Genomic DNA, 13,087 nt, shown 5'->3' with positions numbered 1-13,087 from the left:
AGTCCTGTTACACCATTCCCTAGACCAACTCTCTGCTGGGAAAGGCTATTGTCCTAGTTGTTTGGCAGCCAACTTCATGGAAGGGAAGGGAAGAGGTGGATGTGCAGAAAGGGAAGAGGTGGATGTGCAGATGAAAGAATACATCACAAAAGGGAGCACCATATTATTGGCAATTGGGATTTCTTTCCCAGTTTCACTCACTCACACACATGCACAATGATACCAGGAAGACAGGAAAAAGGAGTTTTTAAACTGTACTTGTAACAAAATTATTCTGTTTTTGTGGCCTCTGATCTGGAACTTCAGAGCCTAGACTCCAATGTGTAAAACGAAAGGGATTACAAGAAGTAGAAGTGGTGCTCTATACAAAAGAGAGAACTTGAGGCATTTGTAGCCAGTGCGTGCAGTTTCAATTGTAACAATCCAAACAGTTGGGGCAAGGCTGCTGTAATTTCCAGACTGGACACTAGGTTTCACTCTTGCAGTTGGTATCCTCGGTGAGAAAAAGATGTTTATTTACATGTTCTTGGAAAGCTGCACTTTTAATAATTTTTGCAAGTAAGTTATGAAACTCTTCCTATATAAAGTTAATGTTCTGAGACACCCCCTCCAGATTCCTGACCAGGCACTTGGTACTTCCAAAGGAGCTTCCTCCCATAGAGAACCCAGGCCAGATTTCACACAGAGCCCAGTGCAAGCAGGGGTAGGATTTAGGGAGTTTGGTCAGTGCTGCCATACTGAAAACAGGAGCAAAAAAGCTCCAGTCAGGCTCTGTGATATCAAAGCTCAGTGCCTTGACTTAAAGTGCTCCCTAGTGACATGGAATTCACAGAATCTATTCCTTACCCTTCTCCAGAACCAAGATCCTTACTACATCTTCCCTTATAGCAAAAGCCACGTTCCCAAGGTCCAGCTGGAAAGCTTGCCCTTCCATTTCAGGGGCTCCTGTTAATCTTTTGAAGGTCACATTACTGCAAAACAAGGAGTGCTTTATTTCTTGCCGTCCAAAAAGCTATCCAGCATCCCTCGAAGCAAAGCTCATGATGCATATGGTGTACGCATTTAGTACCAACGCCTCCTCTTTGTGTTATTCTCTTCCTGAGTCTCCATTCAAATAGTCATTTCCTCATGCATCTTCTTACGCTCCCCAAAGTTACATCCGTGGAGATGGCAGCAGTACAGAACTTTCAAGGTGTGCTAGGGGAGGAAAACCTTCCTCCTACCAGCTACATAGCGAGAATAGTGTCTGTGGCATTAGAACATATTCTCAATAGATCACTTCCGTGGTTCCTAGTCTTTAGCGCCTCTATCTCCAGTCTGGCTTTTGTGGACAATTTAAATGCTGTGGACTGGCTTGTATTACTCCTTTGTGATGAACATTTTCCCATGAACACCCATTATCCTCGGCCACACGGGGAGTGAGGTCACAGAGGGGAAATAAATACCTGGTGGGTTAAAACACTTTGCCTTGAAAGCTCCATGACTCAATGCACAGTAGCATCAGTTTCCTCATGTAACCACAGCTTATCAGGTGTCATTCAAAAGGTGCCTTCAGCCTTCCCTTGGCAAACAAAAGTGGGAGGGAGGGATGCAGTCAAACACTGCTAATCTCAGCCATAGCAATCAGTTTCACTATGAGGTCTCACCTAGATTCTATCATCTGCCCATTAAATCTCCTTCCAGACTTCAAAGGGAGGCAGGGTATTCAATTACTGTAGTTCCTTGGTTTTACAAGAACTTGCTGACAGAATATTCCCAAGGTCCTCAGGATCTCACTCAGATAACCACTGCCATATTTGCCAGTTGGTTCCTCTCACCTTCAACTGTTATTAGTAATTATATCTAGCTCTTCGATAGCACTTTTCATCAGGAGAGCTCAAAATGTTCTAGAAAGGAGATCAGGATCATTATCACCCTTTTATAGATGGGAAACTGAGGGGCGGGGAACAGAAATGACTTGCTTAAGATCACCCATCAGGCTGGTGGCAGGAAACCTGAGTTCTGTTCCTGGCTCTGAGTCCCAGTGTGGTGCTCAATCCCCTAACTGGAGAGTGCTGTGAAACATTTTCCCTTGGAAAGCCAGATAGACTGGAGTCTAGTCTAAGATTACAACCCAGCCTAGGACTAATTTTAAACAAATAAACTCCCGCACAAGTAGAGGCTTTTGGGGTGCTGTGTTTTCTTTAAGGACAAACACAAAGAGATGGCAACAGGAAGCTGGCTCATAAGGATAGATTTCTTTCCCAGAATACACAGGATGTACCATTGCAATGTGTCTTAATTCCAGGCAGTCCATGAACACACTTGAGCGCTGGAACTTCTCCAGCCAGAGTCCTTTACAGCACTGGGATTCAACGTGAACATGAACTTTCACCCAAAGTTGAGACCAAAACTTGCAAGAGTCAAAGAAAGTTCAGAAATCAATAGTTCCCTCATTCACCTCCTATTTTTCAAATTTTTAGTAGTTCTGGATTCTGAAAGTACCAAAATGTCACAAGAATGAGCTGGAAATATCATGGAATAGTCTATTGTGAAAACTCAGGAAACTGGACATATGATTAATCCAAACGTACTTCCCACTCTGAACACTAAGACCGGCGAAGAGTCCCTCTCTTTACTACCATCACAATCATCTCCATGCTCCAATGGTTTAGTTTACCGGGCCTCCATTATTCAGGTTCCCCTGTGGATAGATATATACTGGACCGTAGAAACTGGCATCTGTTTACCACATATCTAAAGCACCTAGCTCAGTTTTAGGTGCTGAGTAGTCCCTACTGGAATGCCATGGTTAATAAACACAAAGAGATACGGTGGAGGTCAAGGTGAATGGGGACAACAGCATTGTGTGGGCTTGGTGTTTGTACAAATGTTAATAGAACAGAACCTGTCCAGTGTCCTGAACTGTTGGATCACACTGATAATGCTTGCTTGAATAACAAAGTGTCTCAGCATTTACCATGAAGGCCTCCCTGTGGTACTGTAGGAAGCTTAAGCCAAGCATTTACTCTTGGCCACAGCACAGTCAGTTAACCCTTAAGGAACTGGGTTATCCACTTGAGGCAGAAACTGATTTCCAGGGTTTGGGCAGTTTGTAGAGGACACTAGGTAAGAAAGGGGGGGGGGGTCCTCTGTCACTGCTTAGAGGCCCTGTGTCCAGAGTGGGACAAATAAATGCAGTGAGTCCCAACTGGCCTCATTCCCCTGTGACTGCTGGAATGAATCTCAGTGTGCCCTGCTTCCTACACCCTCCCATTCTACATTCTAAGCTCCTGCCCCCATCCTAAGGCCAGGAATCAGCAAGAGGCTGGTGACATTCACTAGCAGCACAAACTTTCTGAGCAAGGGAGACGGTTCCTCTCCTGACACGCACAGGGAATCTCACGTCCAAAAAAGTGGGGGGTGGTAGAGAAAGAGCGATACCTAGGGAGACTACACTCATCCTCCAAGAACACTGAAGCTATTTATACCTTTAGTCAGTGTCCGAAAGATTAGTTCCCATCATCGTCATAGACTATTAAAGATGAGTGAGAATTAGTCTTATCCAGTAGCCAATGCAACATTCTTCCCCTACGTGCTGCTCTCCAGTACTCCATTCAGTCCAGATTTAAACTACTCCCACTACTTTCTGCACACAAAATTTGGCTAGGTGACTGTTAAAAGATCTGCCTGATACCATGTAGTGTTCAAGCATTTGTCTCTCTTACCGTTCCCAGAAGGCACTGGGACTCCTGGATAGCACCGTAGCATCCCAGGAACCCCACAAACATCATCACTGCACCAACAGCAATCAGGATGTAGATCCCTGCAAAAGGGGAGACACACAGGCAGGACAAACACGTTAGTGAAGAGTCTTCACCAGAAGCATTCTAGCATTTAACTAGACCTTAGCGCTCTGAAAAGCTAATTACAAAGTTTGGATAACTATGGCCCAGGAGAAGCATAGCAGGAGGTGCTGCAAGCCCAGATTGTGCTATATGAGCAGAGCCTGTAGAGAAGGTACTATGGCTGGCTCCATTCACTCTTACGAATACTTTACTTTAAAAAAAACAAAAATACCCCAACAAAAAAGCCCATCCCTCACTAAAATTCAACAGACATAATAAAAATAGAATAGAAGATAAATGTAAGGAACTGCTAGTTATGGTTGAGTTCCACTGTCTGCTTCAAGCCATTCCTAATGCCCATCCTTTACAAAAATTAAGAAGTTGCATATTATTGCCTCAGAGAGGTTTCTTTTTCAGATGAAAATGCCCAAAGATGATCTCTCAGTTTGAACCAATGTCTGCTTGATCATTGGAGTATGAAAATGTGCGTGTGAACACACACCTCAGAATCTGAAAGTGCCTGAAGCTAGTAATTTCAAACTGGTCTTATTTAAAAAAAAAAAAAAAAATCTAAGAGATCGAAGAAGCCCATGATCTCTGTAAGCACCTCAAGCCAAGTCAGTCTTTATTAAAAATAAAATAAAATAAATAAATAAATTCATGGTCAGTGAAATCAAAGGCAAATCATGCAAACAAAATCAATCGAGCAAACAAATAAATAGTTACCCCTCCAAATAACTAAGGCAGTGCAATGCTGAGGTTGGGAAGTCGAGCACTCAAAAGTCAGAAGACCCTAGAAGTGAAGGTAGCTCCCACGATGTAGTGGTTTAGATTCCTTTTATCCTTGTAAACGTTAAAATGTATTGTTTGGTTTTAAGAGTGGGTTTTTCAGAAGTGCACATCATTGGCTTAACTCTGTTCCTACCAAAAAAGTCTACCATTGACTTCAATGGGAGCAACATTAGGTCAGTGTGGAGCACTTTGGAAAATCCAACCCTCTCTGCAGTATTTACTTATTTATTTCACTTTGGATTTTTGAGAACAAAAAAGGTGGACATCCCAAGCTCTAGGCACCCTAAGATGTTACTTAAACAAATCAGAAGCAACTGTGCAATACAGAGCAGTAACTAAATTATGCTTCAGTAAGACACGTGATTCAGTAAAACTCAGCCACCAGCATAGCTTTGTGAAGAACAAGTCACGCCAACTCAAACTAATTTCTTTCTTTGACAGGCTTACTGGCCTAGTAGATAGTGGGGAAGCGGTACACATGATGCAGCTTTATTTTAATAATGCTTTTGAGATAGTCCCACAGGACATTATTGTCTGCATGAAATTACTATAAAGGTGGATGCACAACTGGTTGAAAACCCTACTCAAAAAGAGTAGTTATCAATGGTTCACTGGGAGGACATACCTAGTGGGGACTCATTCATTCTGCACTGGCCAGGTAGACAGGAAAAGAACTGTGAACTTTTGAATCTCATTTCCTGTTTGGCCAGCGTGGCAAGCTGCAGGAGACCATGCAGAGCTCATCAGCAGAGGGGACCATGATGGAGTCCCAGAATCGCAAAAGAGCTCCAGCATGGACTGAACAGGAGGTACGGGATCTGATCACTGTTTGGGAAGAGGAATCTGTGCTATCAGAACTCTGTTCCAGTTTTCAAAATGCCAAAACCTTTGTCAAAATCTCCCAGGGCATGAAGGACAGAGGCCATAACAGGGACCCGAAGCAGTGCCGCGTGAAACTGAAGGAGCTGAGGCAAGCCTACCAGAAAACCAGAGGGGCGAACGGCCGCTCCGGGTCAGAGCCCCAAACATGCCGCTTCTGTGATGAGCTGCATGCCATTTTAGGGGGTTCAGCCACCACTATCGCAGCCGTGTTGTTTGACTCCTTCAATGGAGATGGAGGCAACACGGAAGCAGGTTTTGGGGATGAAGAAGAAGAAGAAGAAGATGATGAGGTTGTAGATAGCTCACAGCAAACAAGCGGAGAAAACGGTTTTCCCGACAGCCAGGAACTGTTTCTCACCCTGGACCTGGAGCCAGTACCCCCCCGAACCCACCCAAGGCTGCCTCCTGGACCCGGCAGGTGGAGAAGGGACCTCCGGTGAGTGTACCTTTTAAAATACTATACATGGTTTAAAAGCAAGCATGTGAAAGGATTAATTTGCCCTGGCATTCGCGGCTCTCCTGGATGTACTCCCAAAGCCTTTGCAAAAGGTTTCTGGGGAGGGCAGCCTTATTGTGTCCTTCATGGTAGGACACTTTACCACTCCAGGCCAGTAACACGTACTCGGGAATCATTATACAACAAAGCATTGCAGTGTACGTTTGCTGGCGTTCAAACAACATCCGTTCTTTATCTCTCTGTGTTATCCTCAGGAGAGTGAGATATCATTCATGGTCACCTGGTTGAAATAGGGTGCTTTTCTTCAGGGGACACTCAGAGGAGCCCGTTCCTGCTGGGCTGTTTGCCTGCAGCTGAACAGAAATGTTCCCCGCTGTTAGCCACGGGGAGGGGGGAGGGTTGAGGGGGTAGCCACGCGGTGGGGGGAGGCAAAATGCGACCTTGTAACGAAAGCACACGTGCTATGTATGTAATGTTAACAGCAAGGTTTACCCTGAAAGACTGTAGCCACTGTTTTATTAAATGTGTCTTTTTAAATACCGCTGTCCCTTTTTTTTCCTCCACCAGCTGCATGTGTTTCAATGATCACAGGATCTTCTCCTTCCCAGAGGCTAGTGAAGTTTAGAAAGAAAAAAACAAAAAAACGCACTCGTGATGAAATGTTCTCTGAGCTCATGCTGTCCTCCCACACTGACAGAGCACAGACGAATGCGTAGAGGCAAATAATGTCAGAGTGCAGGAAAGCACAAAATGACCGGGAGGAGAGGTGGCGGGCTGAAGAGAGGGCTGAAGCTCAAATGTGGTGGCAGCGTGATGAGAGGAGGCAGGATTCAATGCTGAGGCTGCTGGAGGATCAAACCAGTATGCTCGAGCTGCAGAAAAGGCAGCTGGAGCACAGACTGCCACTACAGCCCCTGTGTAACCAACCACCCTCCTCCCCAAGTTCCATAGCTTCCACACCCAGATGCCCAAGAACGCGGTGGGGGGGCCACCGGCCAACCAGCGACTCCAGCACAGAGGATTGCCCAAAAAAAAGAAGGCTGGCATTCAATAAATTTTAAAGTTGTAAACTTTTAAAGTGCTGTGTGGCATTTTCCTTCCCTCCTCCACCACCCTTCCAGGCCTACCTTGGTAGTCATCCCCCTATTTGTGTGATGAATGAATAAAGAATGCATGAATGTGAAGCAACAATGACTTCATTACCTCTGCAAGAGGTGATCGAAGGGAGGAGGGGAAGGTGGTTAGCTTACAGGGAAGTAGAGTGAACCAAGGGGTGGGGGGTTTCATCAAGGAGAAACAAACAGAACTTTCACACCGTAGCCTGGCCAGTCATGAAACTGGTTTTCAAAGCTTCTCTGACGCGTACCGCGCCCTCCTGTGCTCTTCTAACCGCCCTGGTGTCTGGCTGCGCATAACCAGCAGCCAGGCGATTTGCCTCAACCTCCCACCCCGCCATAAACGTCTCCCCCTTACTCTCACAGATATTGTGGAGCACACAGCAAGCAGTAATAACAGTGGGAATATTGGTTTCGCTGAGGTCTAAGCGAGTCAGTAAACTGCGCCAGCGCGCCTTTAAACGTCCAAATGCACATTCTACCACCATTCTGCACTTGCTCAGCCTGTAGTTGAACAGCTCCTGACTACTGTCCAGGCTGGCTGTGTACGGCTTCATGAGCCATGGCATTAAGGGGTAGGCTGGGTCCCCAAGGATAACTATAGGCATTTCAACATCCCCAACAGTTATTTTCTGGTCTGGGAATAAAGTCCCTTCCTGCAGCTTTTGAAACAGACCAGAGTTCCTGAAGATGCGAGCGTCATGTACCTTTCCCAGCCATCCCACACTGATGTTGGTGAAATGTCCCTTGTGATCCACCAGAGCTTGCAGCACTATTGAAAAGTACCCCTTGCGGTTTATGTACTCGCCGGCTTGGTGCTCTGGTGCCAAGATAGGGATATGGGTTCCGTCTATGGCCCCACCACAGTTACGGAATCCCATTGCAGCAAAGCCATCCACTATGACCTGCACATTTCCCAGGGTCACTACCCTTGATATCAGCAGATCTTTGATTGCGTGGGCTACTTGCATCACAGCAGCCCCCACAGTAGATTTGCCCACTCCAAATTGATTCCCAACTGACCGGTAGCTGTCTGGCGTTGCAAACTTCCACAGGGCTATCGCCACTCGCTTCTCAACTGTGAGGGCTGCTCTCATCTTGGTATTCATGCGCTTCAGGGCAGGGGAAAGCAAGTCACAAAGTTCCATGAAAGTGCCCTTACGCATGCGAAAGTTTCGCAGCCACTGGGAATCGTCCCAGACCTGCAACACTATGTGGTCCCACCAGTCTGTGCTTGTTTCCCGAGCCCAGAATTGGCGTTCCACAATATGAACCTGCCCCATTAGCACCATGATGCATACATTGGCAGGGCCCATGCTTTCAGAGAAATCTGTGTCCATGTCCTGATCACTCACGTGACCGCGCTGACGTCGCCTCCTCGCCCGGTATCGCTTTGCCAGGTTCTGGTGCTGCATATACTGCTGGATAATGCGTGTGGTGTTTATGTGCTCCTAATTGCCAAAGTGAGCTGAGCGGCCTCCATGCTTGCCTTGGTATGGCGTCCGCTCAGAAAAAAGGCGCGGAATGATTGTCTGCCGTTGCTCTGACAGAGGGAGGGGCGACTGACAACACGGCTTACAGGGTTGGCTTCAGGGAGCTAAAATCAACAAAGGGGGTGGCTTTACATCAAGGAATATTTCAGGCAGGACTTCACGGAGGGTTCCAATAAGAAATGGTGCACCTAAGTTATTGTTCTTATTGGAACAAGGAGGTTAGTCTGGCCTCTGATTGATACATGGCTAGATTTACCTCGCTGCACCTTCCCTGTGAGTGACTGCAGTGTGACCTAGAGGAATGAGTCCCCTAGATGGGGGTGGGGGGGAAGCAAATGAGTACAAAACAAATCTGGTCTATTTCTTGTTTTGATACACTCCATCTATCTTTTACATCTTTGGCTGGCAGCAGAATGTGCAGAAAGACTGCATGCCATCCACATCTCATGGCTGCCCGGCAGAAGATGATGCAATAGAACTGCTAGCAATCCGTATCGCCTGCCTGCTCACCATAAGATGGTTCAATAGGACTGACTGCAGGACTAAAGAGAATGACCTGGTCAAGTCACTCCAAATTTAGTCCCTGTGCCCATGTCTGCCCAGGCGCTCCTGGCCGACGTGTCCAGGAGCACCTCGGACATGACGCTGACAGCTACCAGTCGTATTGTACCGTCTGCTGCCACAAGGCAAGGGGTTGCTGCTACTGTGTAGCAATGCAGTACCATGTCTGCCAGCACCCAGGAGACATACGGTGACGGTTACCTGAGCGGGCTCCATGCTTGCCGTGGTATGGCGTCTGCACAGGTAACTCAGGAAAAAAGGCGCGAAACGATTGTCTGCCCTTGCTTTCACAGAGGGAGGGAGGGAACGGGGGCCTGACGATATATACCCAGAACCACCCGTGGCAATGTTTTAGCCCCATCAGGCATTGGGATCTCAACCCAGAATTCCAATGGGCAGTGGAGACTGCGGGAACTGTGGGATAGCTACCCACAGTGCAATGCTCCGGAAGTCGACTCTAGCCTCGGTACTGTGGAAGAACTCCGCCGAGTTAATTCACTTAATGCACTCAGAGCATTTTCTGTGGGGACACACACACTCGAATATATAAAACAGATTTCTAAAAAACCGACTTCTATAAATTTGACCTAATTTCGTAGTGTAGACATACCCCTTGTCACTGGAGGTTTAAGAACAGGTCAGAAAAACACCTGTCAAGGATGATTGAGATATACTTGGTCCTGCCTCATCACAGGGGATATGGACTAGATCAGTGGTTCTCCAACTTATTTGATCTATGCCTCCCCCCCTCCAGTTTGTGTCTGTAGTAGTTTACACACACACACACACACACCAGTCACTGCTCTCCAGCTCTAAACGTAGAGTGGTGGCCGCTGGCTGGGTGCCCAGCTCTGAAGGCAGCGCTGCCCGCTAGTAGCAGCACTGAGAAGGGTGGCAATACCACACCATCCTTAATTCTCCACTGCTTCTGGCGACGATACTGCCTTCAGAGCTGGGTGCCTGACCAGCAGTTGCTGCTCTCTGGCCACCCAGCTCTGAATGTGCCCAGTACGTTTCCCTTCCTGTCCCCCCCCGAATAGAATCATAGAATATCAGGGTTGGAAAGGACCTTAGGAGGTCATCTAGTCCAACCTCCTGCCCAAAGCAGGACCAGTCCCCAATTTTTGCCCCAGATCCCTAAATGGCCCCCTCAAGGATTGAACTCAAAACCCTGGGTTTAGCAGGCCAGTGCTCAAACCACTGAGCTATCCCTCCCCCCAGTAGTAATCAACACACCCCAGTTTGTTGAACCCCTGGACGAGATGACCTCTTGGGACCTGGTGCAGTCTTACATTTCTATCATTCTATGGCAGAGATAATACTGTGGGAGCAGCCTGAATGTTTAGACTCGCCTAACTTTAGGAGTGTTTAATGTCTCATTGTTAATGCTGCATTTATGCAACAGATGTTGTTGCTATGTACAACCACCAGCAACTGGAGGAAACCAGCTGCAAGGGAAACAAAGGCAACAAGGGTTGCACTGAGGCAGTCTGGCGCAGAAGGAAGTTCCACTCCATGAAACCCAATGGGATTTGCAGTCAGCGATACGGACTTCCTCATGGCAATGGGCTGGTAATGGTAACTGAAAGACAAAGTTATTAATTGTGGGAGGAAGCCAACTTTCTTTCTGCACTCTCCCCGACCACAACCTCTGAGCGTCAAGTATTCTGGTTACTATCCGAATCCACAGTGCTCAGGGAACCCTCCTATGGTGTCAGCTTTGTAGTTCTTGGAGGATGGGGCTTTTAAGTTCTTTGATGTATTTATATAGCACCTAGCACAATGGGATCCTGGTCCATGACTGGGGCTCTTAGATGCTACTGCAATAGAAAAACACTCTTTCGGTATCCCCTCCATCCTCTTTCCTTCACACCGGAGTACCGCTGCATCCATTCATTCTCAGGCTGGTTGGAGCGGTCACGCAGCTCCCATTGCGAACTACTCCATTCCCCCACAACCAGGAAAACTTAGTGTGTTGCCGCTGAAGCGCTTCAAGGACCTGCCAACCCTGGTGACAGTTTGCTTTACACTCTAACACAGGGACATGCAGAAAAACTAGGTGGTCACAGAGACTTGTCAACTGGACCAGGAGTCAGGAAGGGGCAAGAGCAACTCCTGGTGGCAATGAAGCTTGTGGCAGTTGTAAACCATGGAAGATTTGGGGCCATGGGGACGTGCCAATAGTTAGAATTTTGTGCGCCTGAGAGTTTGTTCCAATTCAGACATCAGCTTCGCTGCCACAGGTCAAGTGGTGAACGATTGTTGTAAAGGGAGTAACAGACAGAGGGGATTGCTAGTTCTAGGAAAGTGCCATGGCAGATTGGTAGGAAGCCAATGAGATGGGGAAGCAGTGTTTTGGTGTGTGCGTGGGTAGGAGGGCACAGAGGGGCAAGAGGTGATGGGAAGGCATGGGAACACAATCTTGTCAGATGAAGATTGGCAGGAGGCCAGCATACAATTCCACACAGACACAGATTGATGACAGACTACCATCAAATTAAGAGAAGAGAGCTATCATGACAAATGGACATGGGATAAAGTTACACACGGCAGACTGTAACTACCTGTGACAAAGTGGAGGGTTCTGGACTCCCCCTCATCTCTTTGCATGTGCTATGACAACTCAAGTATTATTGAGCTGGACTAATCGAAGGGACAGAGGGAAGGTTTTTAAAGACAGTCAAGCTGACTGGAGAAATTCCTTTCTGCAGTGGATCAAATCCTGCCTCACTGCCCTCAGAGTCAAAACGTCAATTGGAAAAAAAAAACAACAAAAACAAAAACCCCAACCTTGTAGACTTTGTGGAAAAAGTAATGAAGGTGGGAGAGCAGCTTGTGCTGTAGGGGATGTTAGAGACCAGAACACCATGCATTTATGGAGACAAACTCCGCTAAACCCTTTTATTAAGAGAATTGGAAATAAAGGTGGATGAGAGGAGGAAGATGTGTCAATGAGGGGAGAAGAAAGGGAAGAGGGTAACTCCCCCATTAACAAAAATCCTAGCAAGTGTTGTGGGCGTGTTGGGAGGGAATAACAGAGGCGGGGGAAGAGGAGGAGGTTTGTCTTTAGTCAAGGCAGCTTGTCATTCAGGACTAGAACGGAGTACTTTTTTTGACTAGTTTCAGAGTAGCAGCTGTGTTAGTCTGTATTCGCAAAAAGAAAAGGAGTACTTGTGGCACCTTAGAGACTAACCAATTGAGTTGCATTCTGCATCCGATAAAGTGAGCTGTAGCTCACGAAAGCTTATGCTCAAATAAATTGGTTAGTCTCTAAGGTGCCACAAGTACTCCTTTTCTTTTTTTGACTAATAGATTTGTTTTTGTCAAAAGAATGCTATTTTTAGTGCTCCGCAACTTTTCACAAGTTTGTGTCAAACTCAATGCATAGTTTTGGCTGAGGGGAAAACCCCACTTTTAAAATCCAACATGCTGCATTTTGACACATTTCCTCCAGAAATGGCGTTTCAAAATTTGGCCAATTTTAAAAAAGTAAGGGTGCAACACACCCGAACATGGCCAAGTCAAAACATGTTGGGGGGGTGGGGAATGCTTAAAAATTTGGCTTTGAGTTGTCAAATATTTTAGCCAATTTGAAATTATGTTTGTTTTTCAGGATTTTTGTTTGACAAATTGTTTTGGCTTGAAGCAAAGTGGATTCCTCCTCCACCTGCCACATGTTTCAGAATCAGTTCTGTCCCCAAACAAACAAAAGTCCATTAAACTTGGTCAGCTCTGTTCTGGACAGATTGCAGATGCAAAGCCAGGAGGAGAGTTCTCCCATTTTCAGTGGGAACAGGAGGGAGACTTTTTTTTTTTTTTTTTGCACTCATGGAGATTTAAGGACTGGCCAAGCCAAACTCCTGGGTCTCTGCCAGAAGACGCTGGTTGTGTGGCTGCTTCTCTAGTACTCTCAGTCCTGAGAAGTATGGGCAGACAGACAGACAGCAGGGACAGAACCCC

The 13,087-nt window shown here is 46.6% G+C and overlaps 1 protein-coding gene across 1 annotated transcript in view; it reads right to left on the bottom strand.

Moving 5' to 3' along the window:
• Positions 1–13,087, bottom strand: part of CD81 (CD81 molecule) — an 83,071-nt gene that overhangs the window by 17,657 nt on the left and 52,327 nt on the right. The window contains exon 3 of the mRNA XM_048855503.2: positions 3,708–3,805. Within this exon, the coding sequence (XP_048711460.2) occupies positions 3,708–3,805 (98 nt within the window). The remainder of the gene's footprint in view (positions 1–3,707; positions 3,806–13,087) is intronic.

Source organism: Caretta caretta, chromosome 6, assembly GCF_965140235.1.
Source record: "Caretta caretta isolate rCarCar2 chromosome 6, rCarCar1.hap1, whole genome shotgun sequence".
NCBI classification, from domain to species: domain Eukaryota; kingdom Metazoa; phylum Chordata; order Testudines; family Cheloniidae; genus Caretta; species Caretta caretta.
This window is presented reverse-complemented; position numbering and strand designations above follow the sequence as displayed.